The sequence below is a fragment of the Hypanus sabinus genome, chromosome 19, assembly GCF_030144855.1.
Source record: "Hypanus sabinus isolate sHypSab1 chromosome 19, sHypSab1.hap1, whole genome shotgun sequence".
NCBI classification, from domain to species: domain Eukaryota; kingdom Metazoa; phylum Chordata; class Chondrichthyes; order Myliobatiformes; family Dasyatidae; genus Hypanus; species Hypanus sabinus.
Window position 1 is genome coordinate 57,751,096 of NC_082724.1, and position 25,521 is coordinate 57,776,616.

At 46.0% G+C, this 25,521-nt stretch overlaps 1 protein-coding gene across 1 annotated transcript in view; it reads right to left on the minus strand.

Moving 5' to 3' along the window:
• Positions 1 to 25,521, minus strand: part of fgd5a (FYVE, RhoGEF and PH domain containing 5a) — a 250,765-nt gene that overhangs the window by 196,022 nt on the left and 29,222 nt on the right. The window contains exons 3-4 of the mRNA XM_059944304.1: positions 10,524 to 10,623; positions 9,999 to 10,057 (exon numbers count right to left, since the gene is read on the minus strand). Coding sequence (XP_059800287.1) covers positions 9,999 to 10,057; positions 10,524 to 10,623 — 159 coding nt within the window. The remainder of the gene's footprint in view (positions 1 to 9,998; positions 10,058 to 10,523; positions 10,624 to 25,521) is intronic.

Consider the following 25,521-nt stretch of genomic DNA (forward strand, 5'->3'; position numbering starts at 1 on the left):
ACGAGGTCATGGACTCTATACAGATTTCAAAAGAGGAGATGTCTGCTGTCATGAGGCAAATTAGGGTGGCTGAATCCCCAAGGCCTGAAAATGTGTTTCCTCATACCCTGTGGGAGGCTAGTGCAGGAATTGCAGTGGCCCTGGCAGAGATATTTAAAGCATCATTGTGACAAGTGAAATGCTGGATCCATTGGAGGATAGCAAATGTTGTTCCATTGTTTAAGAAAGGCTCTAAAAGTAATCCAGGAAATTATAGGCCTCTGAGCCTGACATCATAGAAACATAGAAAATCTATAGCACATTACAGGTGTAAAGTGTTTCTTATGTTACTGCGTATGTTAATCAAAATGGCTTCTTTGTTAAGAAAAAATAGGGATGCTTCTTTGTTATGGCAACTTTGTTATGAGCTGTGGTTTTGTGGGCTTTTGGGAAGTTGGAGAGGAGATCGCGAGGAAGGTGGACGATGCTGGAGGCACTCTGGTTGATCATTGAGGGTGGTCCCAGGCGCGCGGGTCATGGAGGTCGAATAAGATCGAGTAGTGGACCAAAGATTTCGATGGTTGAGCTCCAATGACTGTGCACTAATTGACTGAACCCTGATAAGTTCTGGCGCACTTTCTTTCCTTTCTTTTCTTTCATATATATTGTATCGCTATTAATAACTTAGTTCTAGAAAGATTTATAAAGTGTATTCAGTAAACATACATGGTATGTGGTTTGATATTGTGTGTGCGAGTTTGTATTAGTGTGCATTTCACAGCATCCGCTTATACAGGAGACACGGTTTGGTGGGTGGACGAATTTTCCCTTAGACATACACCAGCCGATTGCGTGAGCATTACATTTGTGGGGTGCCTGTCCCGGATTGAATTTTCGATAAGCTGTGTAAAACGCCACATTCAGTAGTGCGGTGATGGATTGAGATAAGATTGTAAACTGGTGTGACGTACCGGTGAATTATGCATGCGTGTTAAGCGGGGTGGATTTCCGCATTTCGGAAGGTGCGTTAGTGCAGGGGTAGAGTTTGGTCAAAGATATGGGGCAGATAGAACTGGGGGCTAGAAGGTGCAATAAAGAGGTGGAGGTTAGCTGGGTGTTGGTTCATATGAGTGCTGACGTCATGACGTTGGAACCGCCAGTGATCCCGGGGGGAGGCTCCACACCCTCCCAGAGGACGAAGGTGAGGAGACACCAGGGGAGGAGCTAGATGTGACAGTAACCAGTAAGGGCAGATCAAAGTGGGAAGGCTTGGCCAGACTGCACCCCCCCCCCCAGCTAGAGGAGAGGCCTCCGAGCTGCAGACGCCCTTAACTCCTTGGTGGGAGTGGCCGAGAGGCCACAGCCGAAGCTGGGGGTTATCTCAGGAGCCACACCTACTCCAGATGGGGAGGTTGGCTATGATACCTGGATCAAAAACACATCCTTGTTGTTCGAGGCATGGCCAGGCTCAGATGAGGAAAAGAGACAGCGATTGATGGGAAGTTTGAGAGGTGCGGCAGCCAGAGTAGTCCGGGAGCTGAAAGCTGAACAGCCCTCGTCTTCATCGGCAGAGCATTTAGAGGCTTTGGAGGGAACGTTTGGGATGTCAGGGCTGCTTTTAGCGGAGTTTCACCACATGGAGCAAGGGAGGGGGGAAAGCTCTCAGAATACATATTTCGGCTGGAGAGAATGCTTACGGGGTTGCAGCGCCGGAGGGTAGTGAAGGCACACGATGTGGCGAGAGTGAGGATGAGTCAGATATTTAGTGGTTCCCTGGAGGAGGACAAGGTGGCGTGGAGTCTCTGGCAGTCCTATAAAAAGAGCCCCCCTCCATCACTCGGGCAGCTGAAAAGGGGCTCGGGCCACTGGGAGCGACCCTCAGCGATACAGAAAGTGGTGGCTGGGTTAAGGACTGAGAAACCCAAGGGGTCCCAGAGTAGTAGGGACCCCCCTGTTCAAGGGGATGGACAGGGAGAGTACCCCCTTCAGGGGGCTGGGAGTGGTGGCGTCCCAGGAGAGGAGGGGCGGCAGGTAGTGTGTGCTATAACTGTGGGAAAGAGGGGCATTTCCGGCAGGAATGTGAGTGGCCAGGGGTGTGCTACAGCTGTGGGGAAGAGGGACACTTTCGGAGTGATTGTGAGAGACAAGGCGTCCCGCGAAGGGCAAGTCCCTGGGCACCTAAGAAGGGAGAGGTGTTAGGAAACTTAGCAGAGACTCAGTCAGGGAACAGACTGGAGTCTCTGGAGGAACACATTCCCAGTAACCAGGGGACCGCTGAAAGCCCAAGCCTTTATTCTGACTGGGCTGGTGGGACCCTGTTCCAGCGTGTGCCTATGGATAGAGGGAATTTATGCAAAAGCCATCCTCCACACATGATCGCAGGTTATCTTATTGTACCGGTCATTCTACAACAAATATCTAAAGCACTTGCCAGTAACCCATTTGATGCACTGGAGATTTGGGCTGTAAGTGAGGGTGATTATCCATACGATGGGTACCTGTCAGTGAGATTGGAATTCTCGGAGGGCGATGTGGGAGTGTCGGAAGCTATTGAGACGTTGGTGTTGGTTTGTCCGGACCCGGTGGAAACCGGTGGCGCTGCCCTTCTGGTGGGGACTAACTCCCCCCTTGTGCGCCGGCTCCTGGGAGCCAGTAAGGAGAAGGCAGGGCAGAACTATCTGGAGACCCTCTCGGTACACCCAGTGTTTTAAGCAGTGTTCGAAAAAGTGGGTGACCCCCCAAGGGCTGGATCCTGAGTGCAAACGAGGGAGGGTGTGGTGTACGCAGGCGAAGCCTAAAGTGATATGGCCAGGGGAGGTGACTCTCATGATGGGGACCTCCAGATTCCCTGGTGCCAGCGGGCGAAGCCCTGTTAGTAGACGCCCCGGACGATCTCGAGGGGGAGACACGATTTCCAGCGGGGATGCTGGTGAGACCTGAAGTGCAGAGGCCAGTGGTGGTACATGCGAGGCAGATAGCCGTGAGTATCAGGAACACTACGGCAAGAGAAATCACCTTTAAGAGGGGAACGCCGCTGGCACATCTGTTCCTGGTGATGGTAATGTCTAGCACACCAGTGAGGCCCACTAAAGTAGGAGGATTGGAAAACAGGAAAGCTGACCACCGAGGCCTTTAACTTTGGGAACTCTCCTGTGCCACCAGAGTGGAAATGCAGGCTGGTGGAGAAGATGTCGAAGCTGGAAGATGTTTTTTCTCTTGGTGAGTTTGATATGTGTTGCTCCAAAAGCACTTGCCATACCATCTGAGTGACTGAGGGCACCCTGTTCAGAGAGAAGTCACGGCGACTGGCCCCTGCAGATGTGGAAGACGTGCGGCAGCACTTGTGAAAGTTGAAGGAAGCTGGGATCATCACTGAGTCCTGAAGCCCCTATGCATCCCTAATAGTAGTGGCCCGGAAGAAAAACGGAAGGGTAGGCATGTGTGTTGACTACAGGACTTTGAATCGGCAAACTGTCCCTGACCAGTATACCGTCCCAAGGGTCGAAGACATGCTGGCCTGCCTGAGTGGAGTGTGCTGGACTTGAGGAGTAGATATTACCAGATACCAATGAGTGAAGCTGATAAAGAGAAGACAGCCTTTATCTGCCCACTGGGGTTCTTTCAGTTCGAACAAATGCCCCAAGGCATATCGGGGGCCGCAGCCACCTTCCAGAGGCTCATGGAGAGGACTGTAGGGGATATGAACCTGCTCGAGGTGTTGGTGTATCTGGATGATCTGATAGCGTTTGGATCTACTTTGGAGAAACATGAGGAGAGGCTGCTGAAGGTGTTAAGCCGGCTTAAGGAGGAAGGGTTGAAACTTCCCCTGGACAAATGCCAGTTCTGTAAGCCATCGGTCGGCTATGTTGGCCACATAATTTCGCAAGAAGCAGTGACTACTGATCCGGCTAAGATAGACGCTGTGACCACCTGGCTGAGACCCCAGAAGGTGAGCACCCTACACTCATTTTTGGGGTTCTGTGAGTATTACTGGCGATTCGTGAAAGGATGCGCTAAAATGAGTCACCCATTGACCCAGCTATTGTGTGGCTATCCACCTGTGGGGAAGAAAAGGAAGGGGGACCGAGGGCAAGAAGCAGGATGATACTGGAAACCGGCAGAGCCTTTTGGATCGAGATGGGATGATCAATGTGAGGAAGCGTTCCAATCTCTGAAAATAGCGCTGACACAGGCCCCGGTATTGGCTTTTGCCGATCCCCAGAAGCCATATGTGCTGCACACTGATGTCAGCCGAGAAGGTCTGGGGCTGTCCCATACCAGGAACACGGCAATGCGTTGAGACGGGTGGCATTTGTCAGTTGAAGTTTGTCGCCATCTGAGAGAAACTATCCCACTCACAAGTTGAAGTTCCTGGCGCTGAAATGGGCGGTGGTGGACAAGTTGAGTGACTATCTATATGGGGCCAAGTTTGAGGTGGGAACGGATAACAATCTTCTCACTTACATCCTGACTTCAGCGAAATTGGATGCCACAGGTGGTTGGTGACTTTATCGGTATATGATTTCAGCCTTTAGTACCAGCCGGGAAGCAGGAATGTTGATGCGGATGCTTTGTCACGGCGGGAGCATGAGGAACCGGAGACGGACGGGGAGTGGGAGAGCATTCATGCCCCTGGAGTGAAAACCATGTGTCAGTTTGCTATCACCGTGAAGGCTGAGGAAAAGGGGAGGCTGGAGCGAGCAATGGACCCATTGGGGGCTTCTGATGACGCTCTGCCCCCGGTTTACTGTGACCTGACTGCACTGAAGACTGAACAGTTGCCAGAACTAAGTTCGGGGGAAGTGGCAGCTGCTCAGAGAAATGACCTGGGTATTGGCACTGTTTGGAGCACGGTGGAGAAGGGGGATATGGTGTGGGCAGAAAGGATGAAACACGGTTCAGTGCCTCCATTATTGAAGGAATGGCCTCGGTTAAAGTTGAAGAACCAAGTCTTGTACCAGGCCACATCGCCCCCAGACCACTCCCGGCGTTGGCAGCTGGTCATGCCTGAGAAATATCAGAAGCCCGTGCTCCAGGCACTGCAAGATGATTCCGGGCACTTGGGGGTGGAAAAGACGTATGGATTACTCAAGGACCGGTTTTACTGGCCCCAGATGAGGGGGGAGGTTGAAGAATACTGTAAGAAGTGCAGTCGTTGCATCAGGAGGAAGACCCTGCCTGACTCTGTCACACTTGCAGAGTGTGGGACCCCTGGACCTGGTGTGTATGGATTTCATGTCTATTGAGCCAGACACCAACAACACCACGAATGTCTTAGTTATCACAGATCACTACACTCAATATGCTCATGTGTTTCCCACTAAGGATCAGAAAGTGACTACAGTGGCAAAGGTGTTATGGGAGAAACACTTTGTTCATTATGGCCTTCCCAGGCGGATCCATATTGATCAGGGACGGGACTTCGAGAGCCGGGTTATCCATGAATTACTGGGTATGCTTGGGGTTGAGAAATCCAGGACAACACCCTATCACCCGCAGCCTGAGAGGTTTAACCGGACCATGTTGGATAAGCTCAGGACTCTGGAGATTGGTCAGAAAAGTAAGTGAAGTCGGCACATCGGGCATTTGGTTCACTGTTACAACTGTATTCGCAATGACGCTACAGGGTACTCGCCTTATTATCTGATGTTCGGGCGGGAAGCGAGGTTGCCCATTGACTTGTGTTTTGGGACTGAGGCGGGTGAATTACCTTCGAAGCCATATCTGAAGTATGTTTTCAATACGAGGAGAGAGTTGGAAAGGGCATACGAGTTGGCTGAGGCGGCGGCCACCAAGCAGAATCAGAGGAATAAGAAGACGTATGATCAGAAAATAAAGTTCGCTCAACTATTGCCGGGAGACTTGTTCCTTATACAGAATTTAGGACTACCTGGTAAGCACAAGTTGAGAGCCAGATGCCGAATCTACCTGTTTACCGGGTGAAACCCGAGGACAGAAAAGGGCCTGTCAAGGTACTCCATCGGAACCACCTGTTGCCCCTGGGTCAAGAAGTGCAGGTGAATCAAGAGTCTGAGTGGGAGGTCACGCCTAGTATGAGGACTCTGCAAGGGCACAGGGTGAGGAAAGAGCCTGCTGCAGAAGAGACGGGACCAGTCCTCACCCCAGAAAGGGATACTGCTTTGGAAGACGATGATTCAGATGTGTGGCATCTGTTTCCGTTCGTTAATTCCCCAGTACTGGAAGAAGAGGCTCCTGGCCCTTCCCCCACTGAAATAGGTGAGAGGAGGGCAGACTGAGATACAGCTGGCACTGGGGGGAGAGAGGGTGGAACCTGAACACGAGACAGAGGGCTCTCAGGTGGAGGGATCTCAGTGAGGGAGAGGGTGAGGGTCCAACAGGTAGATCTGGGGTGTCCCCCGTGGTGTCTGAGCTGGAAGGGTCGGCAGAGGAGGTACGGAGGTCTCAGAGAAGTAGGCACCCCCCGGAGCGATTGACATATGCAGCACAGGGAGAACCGAGTGTGATCTCTACTGCCCTGGCAAGTTTTGTCACTGCTTTCTGCACCTGGGTTGGGTTTTGTGTTTTGCAAGAAGCATTGGTGTCTATTAGTGTCATGAGGGTGTGCCTTTTGTTGGTGGGGAGAGAGTGTAAAGAATTTCTTATGTTACTGTGTATGTTAATCAAAATGGCTTCTTTGTTAAGTAAAAGTAGGGATGCTTCTTTGTTATGATAACTGGTGAGAGAGAGCTTTCTCTCGCAGCTTGTTTGGGTTATGATTACTGACAATGAGAATTGTATCAATTTGTTAACCAATTGGGATAGGTTATTCTTTCTTGTGGTACTGTGAGCTGTGGTTTCGTGGGCTTTGGGGAGTTGGAGAGGAGATCGCAAGGAAAGTGGAAGGTGCTGGAGGCGCTCTGGTCAATCACCGAGGGTGGTCCTAGTGCGCGGGTTGTGGAGGTCGAAGAAGATCAAATAGTGGACCGAAAACTTCGATGGTTGAGCTCCAACGATTGTGCACTAATTGACTGAACCCTGATAAGTTCTGGCACCTTTTCTTTCCTTTCTTTTCTTTCATATATATTGTATTGCTATTAATCACTTCGTTTTATAACCATATAACAATTACAGCACGGAAACAGGCCATTTCGGCCCTTCTAGTCTGTGCCACACGCTTACTCTCACCTAGTCCCACTGGCCCACACTCAGCCCATAACCCTCCATTCCTTTCCTGTCCATCTACCCATCCAATTTTACTTTAAATGACAATACCGAACCTGCCTCTACCACTTCTACTGGAAGCTCATTCCACTCATTCTAGTAAGATTTATAAAGTGTATTCTGTAAACATACATGGTGTGCGGTTTGATATTGTGTGTGCAAGTTTGTATTAGTGTGCATTTCACAGCATCCATGTATATGGGAGGCGCAGTTTGGCAGGTGGACGAATTTTCCCCTAGACATACACCAGCCAATCGTGTGAGCATTACACAGGCCCTTCAACCCACAACATCGTGCTGTCCATTTAACCTACTCTAGAAGCTGCCTAGAATTTCCCTACCACATAGCCCTCTATTTTTCTAAGCTCCATGTACCTATCCAGGAGTCTCTTAAAAGACCCTATCATATCAGCCTCCACCACCGTCCCCAGGAACAGACTATGTACCTACTTTATCCTAATTACAGAGACAACATAAGTGCATGTTCAGAAAGCACACAGAGAAGGTATGTACATGCCCTAACAACAGAGAGTTTATGTACATGCCAAGGTGTATGTTATTGTCCATAACAATGCTGTAGTTACACACACCTCACTACAGAGAGTGTAGGTACATGCTCCAACAGCAGAAGTAATGCAGGTATGTACATATCTCTAACTGCAGAGGCACTGTTGGTACATAATGTGTACAGAGTGTGTGGGTGCCCGTCCCTTTCTGCAGGCAGTGTCAGTTCATGTCCATATCTACAGAGACAATGTAGTTAGAAACATAGAAAACCTACAGTACAATACAGGCCCTTTGGCGCATGATGCTGTGCTGAACATGTACTTATTTTAGAAATGACCTAGGGTTACCCATAGCCCTCTATCTTTCTAAGCTCAATGTACCTTTCCAGGAGTCTCTTAAACGACCCTATCATATCAGCCTCCACCACCATTGCTGGCAGCCCATTCCATGCACTCACCACACTCTGCATAAAAGATTTGCCCTGACATTCCTCAGCACCTACTTCCAAGCACCTTAAAACTGTGCCCTCTCGTGCTAGCCATTTCAGTCCTGGGAAAAAGCCTCTGACTATCCACGCAATCAAAGCCTCTCATCATCTTATACACCTCTATCAGGTCACCTCTCATCCTCTGTCGCTCCAAGGAGAAAAGGCCGAGTTCACTCAACCTATTCTCACAAGGCATGCTCCCCAATCCAGGCAAAATCCCTGTAAATCTCCTCTGCACCCTTTCTATACTTTCCACATCCTTCCTGTAGTGAGGTGACTAGAACTGACCAGTCCTCCAAGTGGGGTCTGACTAGTCATTAAGTACCTCTGCTATCTCCTTCAGTTCCATACACACTTTTCCACTGTCACACTTGACTGATCCTATTCTCTCATGTGTTATCCTCTTGCTCTTCACATACTTGTTGAATGCCTTGGGGTTCTCCTATTCATGTCAGTATCTTTTGTATAACGCCATAGGATTTCATCTTGTTAAGAAACCTCACCTTGTCAAATGCCTTCTGAAAATTCAAGTAAATGATATCTACTGCCTTTCCTTTGTCCACCCTGCTTGTTACTTCCTTGAAGAACTCTAACAGATTTGTCAGGCAAGAATTCCCTTCACAGAATCCATGCTGACTTTGATTTATCTTATCATTAGTCTCCAAGTGCCTCAAAACCTCAACCACTGAGGTTAGGCTAACTGACCTATAATCTCCTTTCCTTTGCCTTCTTCCTTCTTAAAGAATAGAGCGACATTTACAATTTTCCAGTCCTCCGGAACAATGCCAGAATTAAGTGATTCTTGGAAGATCATAACCAATGCACCTATTATCTTTTCATCAACCTCTTACAGAAGACAGTGGTGTAGTCCATCTGGTCCAAGTGACTTATCCACCTTAAGACCTTTCAGTTTGCCTAGCACTTTTACCTTCATAATAACAATGGCATTCATTCCTGCTACCTGACACTCACGGACCTCTGGCATGCTGCTAGTGTCTTCCACAGCGAAGCCTGATGTGAAGTATTTATTAAGTTTATTTCCCATTTCTTTCTCCCCCATTACTACCTCACCAGCAACACTTTCCAGTGGTCTGATATCAATTCTTAACATCCTTTTACTCGCTATATAACTGAAAAAACTTACAGTATCCTGCCTTATATTATATTATCTTTTCCCTTCTTGTAGCTTTTTTGGTTGCCTTTTGTTGGATTTTTAAAACTTCTCAATCATCCATGATTCATCTGCCATATTCTCCTATTCTTACCCTCATTAGCCATGGCTCTGGGAGTAATCCAGAGTTACCATCTTCAAGGTCCTGATTTTTAACTTCTCCTAACTCTGTAGGACCTCACCCCATTCTCTACCCATGTCATTTGTGCCAATGTACATGCTTCCAATTGCTCATGATCTCCTTTGTGAATTGTCTGCTTATGTTGGCTCTTATCCCTGCTCACCCTCTTTGTGGGTAGCTCAGCCAAATCCTCAGTATGTTGTCCTCAATAGGGCCACTCCACTAAAAGCAGTTGAGGTGGTGCAAGCAGATATGATATACAAATGGCAGCATTTACCTACATTCATTTATTTTCTCCATCTCCCTCTGTCTGTCTCTCTCCCCCTGCCCCATCCCTTTCTCTCACTGTAGTTAGAGACGTATACACAGTTACCCTCTGAACTTAGGGACATGCATCTCTCCCTCTCGCTCTCTTTAGCACTCTTCGTAGTTGCTGGCATAAACGGAGGCATACCCTCTATATCTGGCAATGTACACTGACACACACTCTCTCACACAAGCACATGCAGACACTCATTCAGTCTCTCTCTCTTGTCAGGGAGACACACTTACGCTCTCTCTGAAGCGGTCATCATTTTTGCAATGCGATATCCTTTAATTTCTGTGTTACTCTACAAGGAAGTAAAGAAACATGGAGACATTTATTGACATATCAAAGCATCATATCATTTCCAAAGTGTAGCCATAACATGTAAAAACAAAAAAGAATCAGCCAGATCTTTGCTGATTAAAATGGAGAGCCTTTATATACTGTTGCAAACAATGAACTCTGCAGAAACTAGCTGGCTGGATCCCAGCCATTAACAGCTGATGTATTTCAATCACTGCCAGTTCAGCCCTGATTGCGCTGTGTTTGTGGACTTTGCATGATTTCACTCTGTGCAGGTGTTCCACTTTTCTCCCACATCCAACTAACATCCCACCAACATCCCACCATCAACTGCCACCTATGAAGTTAATGTCAGAAAAGAATTGCTGGGTGTGTGTAAGAATGAAGATATTAAAGGAAAGTAGGAGCCAGAACGCACTTAGTAGGCATCATAACTTCTGTGTTTCATTAGGTATGGAATGGTCTACCTGTGTAGTCAGCTCCTCCGACTCGGAACTGTTTCCCGTCTGCTCACTGGAGGCCATCTCCTCATTGGACTGATGCACTGCCAGGACCTCACTGTCCACGCTAGAACGACAAACACTGAGGTCAACTATGCTGCTCATTACTAGACTGGGACTTTCCTGCCCACCAGCTCATAATAACTGAGAAAAGACACTCTTCTGGGCAAGAGACTAAAATAGGATCAAAGGTGATGCAAAGAATTTGGATGCAGGGAATAATGGGGACTTAACACCACTCCTTTTAGTCACAGTTAATTATACACTTCAGAGCACCCTCCACCTTCTCCCCATATCTTTCTGGCATTCTGGACTATCTTCCTCCTCCTGGAGTATGGTTTTGCAACTCTGACTTCTCTTGCCAAGGGGGCAGAGAATTCCACAGACTTACTCCCTCCGAGAAATAGAACTTCTCCTGACCTCATTGCCGGTCGGCAATATCTGAACTCCGAAGCCATGTTTCCAGATTCTGGAATCTCCACCACAGGGAACACCCTCCAATCAGCCCATCCAATCCGATCAGAACAGTATGTTTCTATGAGACCCCTTCTGATTATTCGATCTTCCAGGGAATAACAGCCTAACCCCCACCCAGCACCAACTTAATCTTAACATTAAGATTTAAGATTGCTATGGAGAAGAATAAGTACAGACTTGGCAGAAGTGCATTAAATTGGGGCAGGGCAAATTATGAGAGTACAGCTGCTTTTGGGCAAGACAATAGGGAAATCAGGAGGGCAAAAGGAGGTATCACATTGATTTGGTAGCAGGGTTAAAAAGGTTTTTTAATTACAATACAAAGTAAAAGGATGATTAGCAAGAGAGACTAGTACTCTGTGCTCCAATTTATCTTTGGCATGCAGTAATTTCTTTGGATGCCAATGAGATTAGGGTAATAAACAATAATGCTTTGGATCATATACATGTACATTGAAAGATTGAAATATACAATGAGATACACAGTTTGCCTCAAATAAGTGAGGAATGTCTGAGCAGCCCACAAATATCACCATGCTTCTAACATCAACATAACATGCCCACTACAGGCAGTCCCCGGGTAACGTACGAGTTCTGTTCCTGAGTCCGTCTTTAAGTCGGATTTGTACGTAAGTCGGAACTAGTACATCCGTTATTATTTAGCGTCAGTTAGTCAAATATTTGTCTTAGTATATAGTATATATTTTACCTTTCTATGCATATAAAACACTTAAGAAACGTATGTATTCCAATAATTAAACCACTGCGTTGCCTAGTAATAATTGTAGCTTTCATCGGGGCAGGGCCTTTCACATGCTCCATTATTCTTACTTTATCCGTTATCCTTTAAAATTGTTCTGATCGTTGACCAACGCTTTTCTAATGACCGATGGCATTTCACTTCTTTCCAAACACTTTATTATTTCCACTTTATTTTCAATCGCAATCACTTCCCGTCAATGGAACAGAAACACTGCGGGTGGTGGGTCCCGACCTCTGCCGATTCCCAAGGTCTGCTGGGTCCTAAGGACCACCGTACAGAGACAGGCTAAATGGGTTCAGTGGAGGCTGTGCTGGGTTTGGTTATTTGATCATCACAATATTCCACGTGGGAATTTAAACTGGAGGTGGCAGTGTTTTTTTTACAAGGTCGAGTTGCGAGCTCGACATCAACCCAGCAGGGATGGTACAGGAGTCACTGGATCGACATCAACCCAGCATGGGAGCAGTCTGTCACTAGATCGAACTTGGAAACCTCCATTCTCCAGCCTGGCGCTGATCTCACTGTGCCACCAGCTGACCGGAATAGGGGAGGGGGGGCGGGGTCAGGGTCAGGAAAATTTAAGTGAAATACAAAGTTAAACACTCAACACAGTGTCAACGGCAACGACCAATCCAACTTAAAATGGCGGACGGTGTCGCGATCTGACTTAAAATAGCTGACAGCGTTCTCCTTCCTTGGTTCGTAAGTACGAGTTGTCCGTAAGTCGAATGTTCGTAACTCGGGGACTACCTGTATTCATTAACTCTAACTGTACATCTTTGGAACTTGGGTAAAAACCAGAGCACCCGGAGAAAACCCAAGCATGGGGAGAACATACAAACTAACAGGCAGAGACAGGAATTTAACTGCAATCGTTGATCACTGTAAAGCAATTGCACTCACCGCTATACTGCAATGAAGAAGGAATTTGTAGCCTTGAAGCACATTAAGGAGGGCAAATCTCCAGCACCTGAGCAAATGTATCCAAGACTTTATGGGGGGGGGGGGGGGCGAGGATGACATCACAGAGGCCCTTGTAGAGATCAGTGCTTCGTCGTTAGCCACTGAAGAATTTCCAGGAGACTGAAGTGTGGCTAATATTGTTCCATTATTTCAGAAGGGTAACAAAGACAGGCCAAGGAACTACAGGCCAGTGAGTTTGACTTCAGTTACTAAAAGGAATTCTGAGAGACAAGACCTACAATCACCTGGATAGTCAAGGCCTGATCATGAATAATTAGCATGTTTTTTCGTATAAGGTCATGTCTTACAAATCTTTAGGAGTCTTTAGAAGAGGTAACTCAGGGAGAAGATGAAGTGGATGTTCTCAAGGTCCCAAATGCAAAGCTAATTTGTAAGGTTAGATTGCAAGGGGATTCAGAAATGACTCAGTGTTAGGAAGCAAAGGGTGACAGTTGAAGGTCCAACTAGAGGCCTCCCAAGGTCAGTATTATTTACTGAAACTATGTGGATAAGAATGTACATCACATGATTAGCAAATTTGCTGATACTAATTTACAGAGTCTTTTTGATAGTGAAACAAGTTACAATGAATTGCAAAAAAATCTTAATCAGACATAGAGATAGGCTGAGGATTAACAAATAGATTTCAATTTACATAAATGTAAAATGATGCATTTTGGGTGGGGTAGTACCTGTACAGTGCACAGCAGAGCACTTGCTGAGTGATGTGGAACAGAAGACCCTGGGAGTATACAGTTCACTGTAAGTGGCTGCGCAAGTAGACAGGGTGATGAAGAAGGCAATCAGTATGCTGGTATCGAGGCTAAATGCAGACATATTATGTTGTAGTTATGTATGTAAGTAATTGGTTAGGCTGCCCTTGGGGTATTGTGTGCAGTTTTGGTCATCTGTTAAAGGAAGCTGGAGAAGGTACAGAAGGGATTTATGGAGATGCTTCCTGGTCTCCAGGGCTTGAGTTATAGCGAGTGATTGTCCACTCTGGATCTTCATTTCATGGAGCACAGGAGAATGAGGGGTGATCTCAATAAAGTCATGATCAATATGGATAAGACCTTCCGCCAGGATTGGGAGACCAAAACTAAAGGACACAAATCCAAGATAAGAGAGGAGAATTAAAAAGAAACCTGAAAGTTAACTTCTTTACACAGAGGGTAGTGAGTACACAGACTAGCTGCCCGAAGAAGTTGTTGAGGCAGGTATAATTACAAGATTCAAAAGACATTTGGATCGTTACATAGAAGGTGGGGCTTGGAGATACGGACCGAGTGTGGTCAACTGAGATGAGCAGGAAGGATGCTGTGGTCAGCATGGAATCAGTTGGGCAGAGGGACCTGCTTCTGAGCTGTATTATTCTTATGACTCTAAATCCATACCTGATATGTGAAGGGAATTTAAAGACCTATACAAGGATGGCAAGGTAAAGGGAAACTTGGATCACAAGAGAGGTGATGAATTTAGTCAAAAAGAAAAACAAAGCATTTGTAAGGTTTAAGGAAGTTAAAATAAAATTCAGCCCTTGAGAAGAAAGAAAATAACTCAATGAAGGAATCAGGAGAGCCAGAAGGAACCATGTAAAGACCTAGTCATGTAGGATTAAAGTGATCCCCAAGGTATTCTATACATACGTTGAGCAAGAGGATAACTAGGAAGAAGATGGCACAAGGATAGAGGAGCTTGCTTGGAGGCAGAAGATGTGGGTGAGATTGTAAATGAGTACTTTGTAACAGTATTTGCCAAGGAGAAGGGTGTGAAGGATAGAGAGATCAGTGTGAGCTATAGTAATAAGCTAGAGCATTTTGAGATAAAGAAAAAGGTTCTGTTGGGTCTCTTGAAAATAATTAAGTTGAGTATGTCCCAGGTGAGTTTATTAAGAGAAGCAAGAGGACAGATTGCTAAGGCCCTGGCCTAGATATTCAGGTCCTCTGCAGCCAGAGACAAGGACCCAGAGGACTGGCAAGTAGCTAGTGTTATGAACTCAGCAGGTCGGGCAGCATCCGTTGAAAGAAGCATGTTTCGGGTTGAGACCCTTCATCAGGACTAAAGAAGGAGGGGGCAGGGGCCCTATAAAGGTGGGGGAGGGTGAAAAACCAATCAGAGGAAAGATCAAGGGGTGGGGGAGGGGAAGCAGGGAGGGGATAGGCAGGAAAGCTGAAGAAGGAATCTAAGGGGAAAGCACTATGGGTAGTAGAAGAAGGCAGAGTCATGAGAGGTGATAGGCAGCTGGAAGAGGAGACAGAGTGAAGGTGGGATGGGGGAAGGGAGAAGGAGGGAATTACCGGAAGTTGGAGAATTCGATGTTCATACCAAGGGGCTGGAGACTACCCAGATGGTATATGAGATGTTGTTCCTCCAGCCGAAGTTTGGCCTCATCATGGCAGTAGAGGAGGCCATGTATGGACATATCCGAATGGGAATTTGAAGGAGAGTTGAAGTGAGTGGCAACCGGGAGATCCCATCTGTTGAGGCGGACGGATCGCAGGTGCTCGATGAAGTGGTCCCCCAATCTGCGTCGGGTCTCGCTGATGTAGAGGAGGCTGCACCGGGAGCACCAGGTGGAATAGATTACCCCAAAAGACTCACAAGTGAAGTGTTGCCTCACCTGGAAGGACTGTTTGAGGCCCTGAATGGTGGTAAGAGAGGAGATGTAGGGACAGGTGTAGCACATCTCATATACCATCTGGGTAGTCTCCAGCCCCTTGGTATGAACATCGAATTCTCCAACTTCTGGTAATTCCCTCCCTCTCCCTTCCCCCATCCCACCTTCACTCTGTCTCCTCTTCCAGCTGCCTATCATCTCTGCCTTCTTCTACTACCCATAGTGCTTTCCCCTTAGATTCCTTCTTCAGCTTTCCTGCCTATCCCCTCCCTGCTTCCCCTCCCCCACCCCTTGATCTTTCCTCTGATTGGTCTTCCACCCTCTCCCCACCTTCTTTATAGGGCCCCTGACCCCTCCTTCTTTAGTCCTGACGAAGGGTCTCGACCCAAAACGTTGACTGCTTCTTTCAATGGATGCTGCCCGACCTGCTGAGTTCATCCAGCTCTTTTGTACGTCTTGATTTGACCACAGCATCTGCAGTGTACTTTGTGTTTAAGTAGTTAGTGTTGTTCTGTTATCAAAAAAGAAAACTAGGATAATCTTGGATGTGATAAACCAGTGAATTGAATTGATGAAATATGAAGGTAAACTAGCCAATAATATCAAAGAGGATACCAAAAGATCTTTCAGATATATAAAGAGTACATGAGAGGTGAGAGTAGGTATCGGACTGCTGGAAAAAGATGCTAGAGAGGTAATAAAGGGAGACAAGGAAATGACAGATAAACTGGATAAGTATTTTGGATCAATCCTCACTGTGGAAGACATTATTAGTCCGAAAGTTCAAGAATGCCAGGGTGCAGAAGTGAGCGCACTTGCTATTACTTGGGAAAAGATGCTTGGGACGCTGAAAGATCTGAAGGTAGATAAGTGACCTGGAGCAGATGAACTGCACCCCTGGGTTTTGGCTAGTCAATATAACATAGAAATACAATTCTGTCAGCATGAATTAAGCAGTCTGATGGCCTGGTGGAAGAAGCTGCACCCCTAGGTTCTGAGTAGATTGTGGAAGCATTACTAATGATCCTTCAGGAATTGAATTGACTTTATTACTTACATCATATACATGAGGAGTAAAAGTCTTTACATTGTGTCTCTGTCTAAATGTACAATGTGTATTTTATAGTAATTTATAATAAATAGTATGTACAACAGGATAGTCAATATAACATAGAAATACAATTGTATCAGCATGAATTAATCAGTCTGATGGCCTGGTGGAAGAAGCTGTCCCAGAGCCTGTTGGTCCTGTTGGTTTTTATGCTGCAGTATCGATTCCCGGATGGTAGCAGCTGGAACAGTTTGTATTTGGGGTAACTCGGGTCCTCAATCATCCTTTGGGCCCCTTTTATGCACTTGGCTTTGTAAATGTCCTGAATAGTGAGAAGTTCACATCCACAGATGTGCTGGGCTGTCCGCACCATTCTCTGCAGAGTCCTGCAACTGAGGGAAGTAAAGTTCCCAGATCAGTTAGGATGCTCTCAATTGTACCCCTGTAGAAAGTTCTTAGGAATTGGGGGCCCATACCAAACTTCTTCAACCGTCTGAAGTGAAAGAGGTACTGTCATGCTATTTTCACCACACAGTCGGCTTGTACAGACCACATGAGATCCTCCGTAATGTGCTTGCCAAGGAACTTAAAGTTGTTCACTCTCTCAACTCCAGATCCATTGATGTCAATAGGAGTTAGCCTGTCTCCATTCCTCTTGCAGTCCATAACCAACTCAGGCAGGGTGAAGGCCAAGGTCTCTGTGGTGTTGAATGCTGAACTGTAGTCCAAGAACAGCATTCTCACAAAAGCATCCTTCTTTTCCAGATGTGCAAGGACACAGCATAGAGCTGTGACTATTGCATCATCTGTCAACCAATTGTGTCAGTAGGTGAATTGTAGGGGTCCAGTGTGGGTAGCAGCATGCTGCAGATGTAATCCTTGACCAGCCTCTCAAAGCATTTGCTAATTATTGAGGTGAGTGCAACAGGATGCCAGTCATTCAGATGTTACCTTGGTCTATTTATATATATAAACAATGGTGGATGTTTTGAAGCAGGAGGGCACTCTACACTGGGAAAGGGAGAGATTAAATGTGTCTACAAACACACCTGCCAGTTGTGCCACACACATCCTGAGTACCCGCCGGGGATGCAGTCCGGTTCAGCAGCCTTGCGACTGTCCACTTGTCGAGAAACACCTGTGTACTTCAGCCTTAGAAATGACCAAACTGCAGGTCTCTTCAGAGGCTCTCCTCAGAGGCTCAGTGTTGACAACATCGAATCGAGTGTAAAAATCTGGAAGAAAGGCAATGATGTTGGAAACACCACTGCATTTAGCTTTGAAGTTTGCAAAGGTGTGCAGACCTTGCCATAAGCTGTGTGTGTTGTTGGCGGAGAGCTGAATCTGGATCTTGTCCCTGTATTGTTGTTTCGCTGTCTTCATGACTTCGTGCAGATATTAACTGCATTTCTTGAGTTCCTGTTGGTCACCGGCAACATAAGCTCTGTGTCACGCAGTAAGTGCTGCACACGCGGAACTATTGCTCTAGGGTTTCTGGTTTGGATACACCCTGACCAATCGCTGAGGGACAACATCCTTGATGCACTTCTGAAAGAAGCTCGTGATCCCTTCCACGAACCAGAAGACATCCTCATCATGGAAAACATTCCAGTTGACATCATCAAAGCAGTTCTATAATGTGGAGGCTGACTGGTTGGACCAACAATGGACAGTTTTAATTATGGCCGCCTCTTGTTCCAGCTTCTGCCTATTCCTCGGCAACAGCGAGATAGAGGACTGATTCGATTTTCCAAATGGCGGGCGAAGGTAGGCATTGCGGAAGGGAGAGTACCGGGTGGTCAAGTGTGTTATCTCCACGAGTGCTCACTTGGATGTGCTGACAAAACTTCAGAGAGACTTTAGTCAGCGACGCTCAATTAAAATTACTGGCCACGATTCCACGAGAGGCAGACTCTCGACGTGCAGTCTCCAAGGTGCTGATGGTCTCGTACAGTTCCTTGAGAGCCAGGTCAGTACCAGCCTGCAGTGGAATAGACACAGCTGTGATAATAACAGCCATGAACTCCCTAGGCAACCAAAAAGGTCATAAGCAAAAGCCACAGTAGTGCAAGGTACTCCAGGTCAGCTGAACAAAAGGATTTGGGGGCATGCACATTCCAGGGGTTGCACCAAGCATTATTGACCATGAAGTATACCCCACCTCCTTTACTCTTCAATGAATCTCACAAATACAGTAGGGAAGCTATTGCAGAAGATTTGGGAGAGGACTTATGAACATTTAGAAAACCATGGTCTAATTAGCAACAGTCAAATGACTTTGGGTGGGGCAAGTTCTGTCTTGCTAAACATTGAGTTTTTGAAGAAGGTGACAGTGATTTGAGAAAGTAGATCATAAGACCACAAAACATAGAAGCAGAATTATGCTATTCGACCCATTGAGTCTGCTCTTTTGAACCTTCTTTGAACCATCTCCAATGTTAGTACATCCTTTCTTAGATAAGGCACCCAAAACTGCTCAAAATACTCCAAATGAGGCCTCACCAGTGACTTATAAAGCCTTAACATTACATCCTTCTTTGCTTTTCTATTCTAGTGAATAGAATAGAATAGTGAACGCTGACATCACATTTGCCTTCCTCACCACTGACTCAACCAGCAAGTTAACAAATCCTGCTTGAGGACTCCCAAGTCCCTTTGTACCTCTGATTTTTGAATCTTCTCCCCATTTAAAAAAAAGTCTACATTTTTATTTCTTCTCCAAAAGTGCATGACCATACACTTCCCAACACTGTATTCCATCTGCCAATTCTTTGTCCATTTTCCTAATCTACTTAAGAGCTTCTGCAGCTTCCCTGCTTACTCAAAACAACCTACCCTTCCACCTTTATTTGTATCTTCTACAAATTTGGCCATAAAGACATCAATTTGATGGAAGTCATTGACATAACCTTCAAAAAGAAGCGGTCCCAACACCAACCACTGCAGAACCCCATCAATCACTGGCAACCAACTAGCAAAGGCTCCCTTTATTCCCACTCTTTGCCTCCTATCAACCAGCCAATCCTCAATCCGTGTTACTATATTCCGTGGAATACCATGGACTTTTATTTTGCTAAGCAGCGTCATGTGTGGCACCTTGTCAAATGCCTTCTGAAAATCCAAGTATGCAACAACCACCGATTCTCCTTTGTCTATCCTGCTTGTAATTTCCTCAAAGAATTCCAACATATTTGTCAGGCAAGGTTTTCCCCTTAAGGAAACCATGCTGACTTTAGCCTATTTTATCATGTGCCCCCAAGTACCCTGTGTCCTCATCCATAACAATCGACTCCAACATCTTCCATACCACTGAGGTCAGACGAATACCTATAATTTCCTTTCTTCTGAAGGAAAAAAGTGGTGTTGGAGGCGAAAGAGAAGAGCCGGCATCCAAGTGAGGTTGGGACGGCGTGCTAATCAGCTGCCACACCCTAGCAAACTGCTGACTAACGTTCAGTCCCTGGACAATATGCTGTGCAAGCTGAGAGCCAGAATCTCCTATCAGCAGGAAACAAAGTAATGTAACATTTTGTGCTTCTTGAAGACCAGGCTGACAGAGGAGATACCGTATCACACCATCAAGCCCTCTGGGTTCTCCCTGTTCTGGGTGGACAGGTCTAAAAACCTATCTGGGAAGAGTAAAAGAGGTGGGGCATGCTTAATGGTCAATAATGCTTGGTGCAACCCCCGGAATGTGCATGCCCTCAAATCATTTTGTTCCCTAGATCTGGAGTACCTGGTGCTACAGTGTAGGCCTCTCTAGCTGCCTATGGAGTTCATGCCTGTTATTATCACAGCTGTGTCTATTCCACTGGAGGCTGATACTGACCTGGCTCTCAAGGAACTGTACGACACCATCAGCACCCTGGCGACTTTACACCCAGAGGCTGCCTTCATCATCGCTTAATAGAATGTCTGAAGTCTCTCCAAAGTTTTCCCAACACATCCAGGTGAGCACATGGGGAGACAGCATACTCAACCACTGCTACTCTCCCTTCCGCAATGTGCTCCTTCGGCCACTGGTTGGAAATTGGATCATTCCTGTCTTCTATAATGAGGATGTCTCTGAGTTCACAGAAGGGGTCACGAGTGTAACACTTACGCGACAGGCAGGTATATGTCTAGGGGGAAATTTCCAGGCACCCACCAAACCCCGCCTTCCGTATACGCAGATGCTGTGGAATACACGTTAATGCAACGTCACATACACAATATCAAGCTCACACCAGGTACAGTTACAGAATACACTTTATGAATCTTACTAGAACTAAGTGATTAATAACGATACAATATATATGAAGGAAAAGAAAATAAAGAAAAGTCGCCAAAACTTATCATTCAGTCAATTTAGTGCACATTGTTGGAGCTCAACCACCCCTCTTCCCCTCTTCGCTCTCCTCCGACCTCCACGACCCTGCACCTAGGACCACCCAAAGTGATCAACCGAGCAACGCAGCATGCGTCCACCTTCTTCGCTGTCTTCTCCCCAACTCCCAAAAAGACCACAAAATCCCAGCTCCCAGACCCACAAAAGAAAATAACATCCAACCCAATTGGTTAACAAATGAATACAATCCCCGCTATCAGCAATTTTAACCTAAACAAGCTGCGAGAAGCTTCGAGAATGCTCTGCAAGAAAATACTCCCTCACCAGTTTGCATAACAAAGAAGCAGTTTAACTTTTAACAAACAAAGAAGCCATTTTGATTAACATACGCAGTACACGAGCTACTTCGGGACGTGCATTGAGGATGTTGTCTCCCAAAAATCGGTCAGTGTGTATCCAAACCAGAAACGCTGATCAACAGTTTCGTGTGTGCAGCAGTTACCACGCGACACAGAGCTTATGTTGCTGGTAACCACAGAAACTCAAGAAATGCAGCTACGATATGCGCAAAGTCATCAAGGCAGCGAAACAACAATACAGAGACAAGATCCAGACACAGCTCTCCACCAACAACACATGCAATTCATGGCAAGGTCTACACACCATCACAGACTTCAAAGCTAAATGCAATGATGCTGGCAACATTACTGCCTCTTTCCCGGATGAGCTAAAACTTTTTTATGCTCAGTTCAATGTTGCCAATACTGAGCCCCTGAGGAGAACTGCCAAAGAGACCTACAGCTTGATCACCTCTGAGGCTGAAGCACCAGGTGTTTCCAGCGAAGGCACAATTGCAAGGATGCAGGACCGGACGGCATCCAAGGGAGGGCAGTCAGAATGTAGGTGTGATTACAGACATTTTTAATCTCTCCCTCACCCAGTGTCGAGTGCCCTCCTGCTTCAAGATATCCATCATTTTTCCTTTATCTAAAAAGACCAAAGTAACATGTCTGAATGACTGGCGTCCTGTCACATTCGCCTCAATAATAAGCAAATGATCTGAGAGGCTGGTCAAGGACTACATCTGCAGCATGCTACCACCCACACTGGACCCCGTAAAAATTCACCTCCCAAAACAACCAATTGATAGATGACACAATGGCCACAGCTCTATACACAGTCCTTACACATCTGAAAAAGGACGCTTATGTGGGAATGCTCTTCTTAGCCTACAGTTCAGCATTCAACACTGTTATTCCCTTCAGGCTCAACAAGAAGCCTATCAACAAGATATCCATATCTGTGTCACCACCCACAGCTCCAATCTGCTATTTAAATTTGCCAATGACACTAGATTGATTGGCTTAATCTCAAATAATAATGAGGCAGCCTAGAGAGAAGAATGGTGTCAAGAAAACAACCTCTCCCTCAATGTCACAAAAACAAGGAGCTGGTTGTGGACTACAGGAAGAATGGAGACAGGCTAACCCCTATTGATATCAATGGATCTGGGCAAGACAGCGGCTAGGAGTTTGAAGAGATTTGGCATATCAACAGATACACTCAAAAACTTCAATAATTGTACCGTGGAGAGCATTCTGACAGGCTGCATCACTGTCTGGTAAGGAGGGGTTACTGCACAGGACCGAAAGAAGCTGCAGAAGGTTGTAAATCTAGTCAGTTCCATCTTAGGTAATAGCCTACTAAGTGCCCAGGACATTTCCAGGGAGCAGTGTATCAGGAAGGCAGCAGCCATTATTAAAGACCTCCAGCACCCAGGGCATGCCCTTTTCTCACTGTTACCATCAGATAGGAGGTACAGAAACCTGAAGGCACACACTCAGCAATTCAGAAACAGCTTCTTCCCTCTGCCATCCAATTCCTAAATGGACATTGTATCTTTGGACTCTACATCACTTTTTTAAAATATACAGTATTTTTGTTTTTGCACATTTTTTAATCTATTCAATATACATGATTGATTTACTTGTCTATTTATTATTTTGTTTATTATTATTTTTTTTCCCTGCTAGATTTTGTATTGCATTAAATTGCTGCCGCTAAGTAAACAAATTTCATGTCACATGCTGGTGATAATAAACCTGATTCTGATCTGAGAGGGTGAACAGCTTTAAGTTCTTTGGCATATACATCATCAAAGATCTCACGTGGTCTGTACATACCAGCTATGTGGTGAAAAAAAGCACACCAACGTTTCTTTCACCTCAGACGGTTGAAGAAGTTTGGTACGGGCCCCCAGATCCTAAGGACTTTCTACAGGGGCACAATTGAGACCATCCTGACTGGCTTCATCACAACCTGGTATCAGAATTGTACTTCCTTCAATCACAGGACTGTGCAGAGAGTACTGCAGACAGCTCAGTGCATCTGTAGATGAGAACTTCCCACTATTCAGGACATTTACAAAGACAAGTGTGTAAAAAGGACCCAAAGGATCATTGGGGACCCGAGTCACCCCAACCACAAACTGTTCCAGCTGCTACCAACCAGGAAATTATACCACAGCATAAAAGCCAGGACCGACAGGTTCCGGGACAGCTTCTTCCACCAGGCCATCAGACTGCTTAATTCATGCTGACACAATCGTATTTCTACGTTATATTGACTAGCCAGAACCCAGGGGTGAAGTTCATCCGGTCCAGGTCACTATCTACCTTCAGACCTTTCAGCGTCCCAAGCATCTTTTCACAAGTAAAAGCAAATGCACTCACTTCTGCACCCTGGCATTCTTGAACTTCTGGACTACTAATGTCTTCCACAGTGAGGATTGATACAAAATACTTATTCAGTTTATCTGTCATTTCCTTGACCCCCTTTACTACCTCTCCAGCATCTTTTTCCAGCAGTCGGATACCTACTCTCACCTCTCATGTACTCTTTATATATCTGAAAAAAATCTTTTGGTATTCTTTTTGATATTATTGGTTAATTTACCTTCATATTTTATCTTTCCCCTCCTTATTTTAGTTGACTTCTGTTGATTTTTAAAAGCTTTCAAGTAGAGCTGTAGATTATAGTATGACATTTGACAAAATCCTTCAAGTTCCACTAATCCTCAAGATAAGATGCATGGGATCTACGGTGGCTTGCCTGCTCAGGTTCAGAATTGGTTGCCCATAGAAGACAGAGGCTAGTAATTGATCCATGACGAGTGGAGTTCCACAGGGATCTGTATGGGGACTTAAGACATTTTACTTATAAATGACCTAGATAAAAATGTACATGGATGGGTTAATAAGTTTGCAGACTTTTCAATAATTGTTGGTGTGGGTAGCACAGAAGAGTGCTAAAGGAGACAGCGAGATACAGATCAGTTGCACCTATTGAATTGAGTCGAGTTGAGTTGCTTTTATTGTCATTTCAACCATAAGTGCTGGTACAGTACACAGTAAAAACAAAACAACATTCCTCCAGGACCATGAAAGAAGACAAAACTACACTGGACTGCCTGAAATAACACAAAACTACATTCAGACCTACATGGGACTACATAAAGTGCACAAGACAGTACAATAATTAATAAAAAAGACAATAGGCACAGTAAAGGGCAAATTACAATATAATAGTAAAAAATGTAAATGTAAACAATGTTTTAGCAGGTATTCGGAAGGAAATGAGCAAAAATTGCAAAAGGAGTGGAGTGGTGTTCAGGGCAGGTGTGTGTGTGTGTGTGTGTGTGTGTGTGTGTGTGTGTGTGTGTGTGTGTGTGTGTGTGTGTGTGTGTGTGTGTGTGTGTGTGTGTGTGTGTGTGTGTGTGTGTGTGTGTGTGTGTGTGTGTGTGTGTGTGTGTGTGTGTGCGTGCGCGCGCGCTCTTTGGGAAATCAAACGTGTAACCCCCTGGGTCGCAGGCTCGCTCAGCTCGTTCTCGTCTAGGGGGAGCAGCCTTCGGCCCCGCCAAACTGGGTAATCAGCTGGTGTGGATGCTGTGTGAGGTCCCCGCCTCACCCAAAAACAGACAGTACACCATATGCGATTAAATGAGTACAATTTATAAAGGTTACTATAACTAAGTGATTAATAACGATACAGTATATATGAAGAGAAAATTAAAGAAAAGGCGCCAAACTTATCAAAGTCCAAACCACTTCGTGCACAGCCGTTGGAGCTCAATTTCTGAAGTCTTCTGGCCACCATTCGATCCCCTCCGAACTCCTCGACTCGCAGCTCAGGACCCTCCGAACTCCTCGGACTCTCCAAACAGCTCAGGACCCTCCGAGTGGTCAACCAAGCACATCTAGCTTCATCCCCCCCCTCCTCGGAGAATCTCCCGGCCTCGGACCCCCCTTTGGGGTCCGATCCTCGCCCAGCTTAGAGCATTGCGTCCTGTCTCTCGACCCCCTCGCGCCGATCTGCCCAAAAGCCCGTCAACAAAAGCTTACAGACTCAGAAGAAAGAACATTAATCCCCATTTGGTTTACAAAGGAATACCATTCTCATTATCAGTAAATTAGCATTCCTGCTAGTTAACAAAAAAGAAGAAACCCTCTTTACAAACGTAAAGGTGCAATACACTGTAACGTCAGAACTAAAACTGTTGATGTACAAAGGAATCTTAGTGTCCAAGTCCATAGCTCCCTGAAGGTGGCCGCACAGGTTGATTGGGTGGTAAACATGAGGAAATCTGCAGATGCTGGTAATTCAAGCAACACACACAAAATGCTGGTAAAATGCTGGTGGAATACAGCAGGTCAAGCAGCATCTATAGAGAGAAGCACTGTCGACGTTTCGGGCCGAGATCCTTCGTCC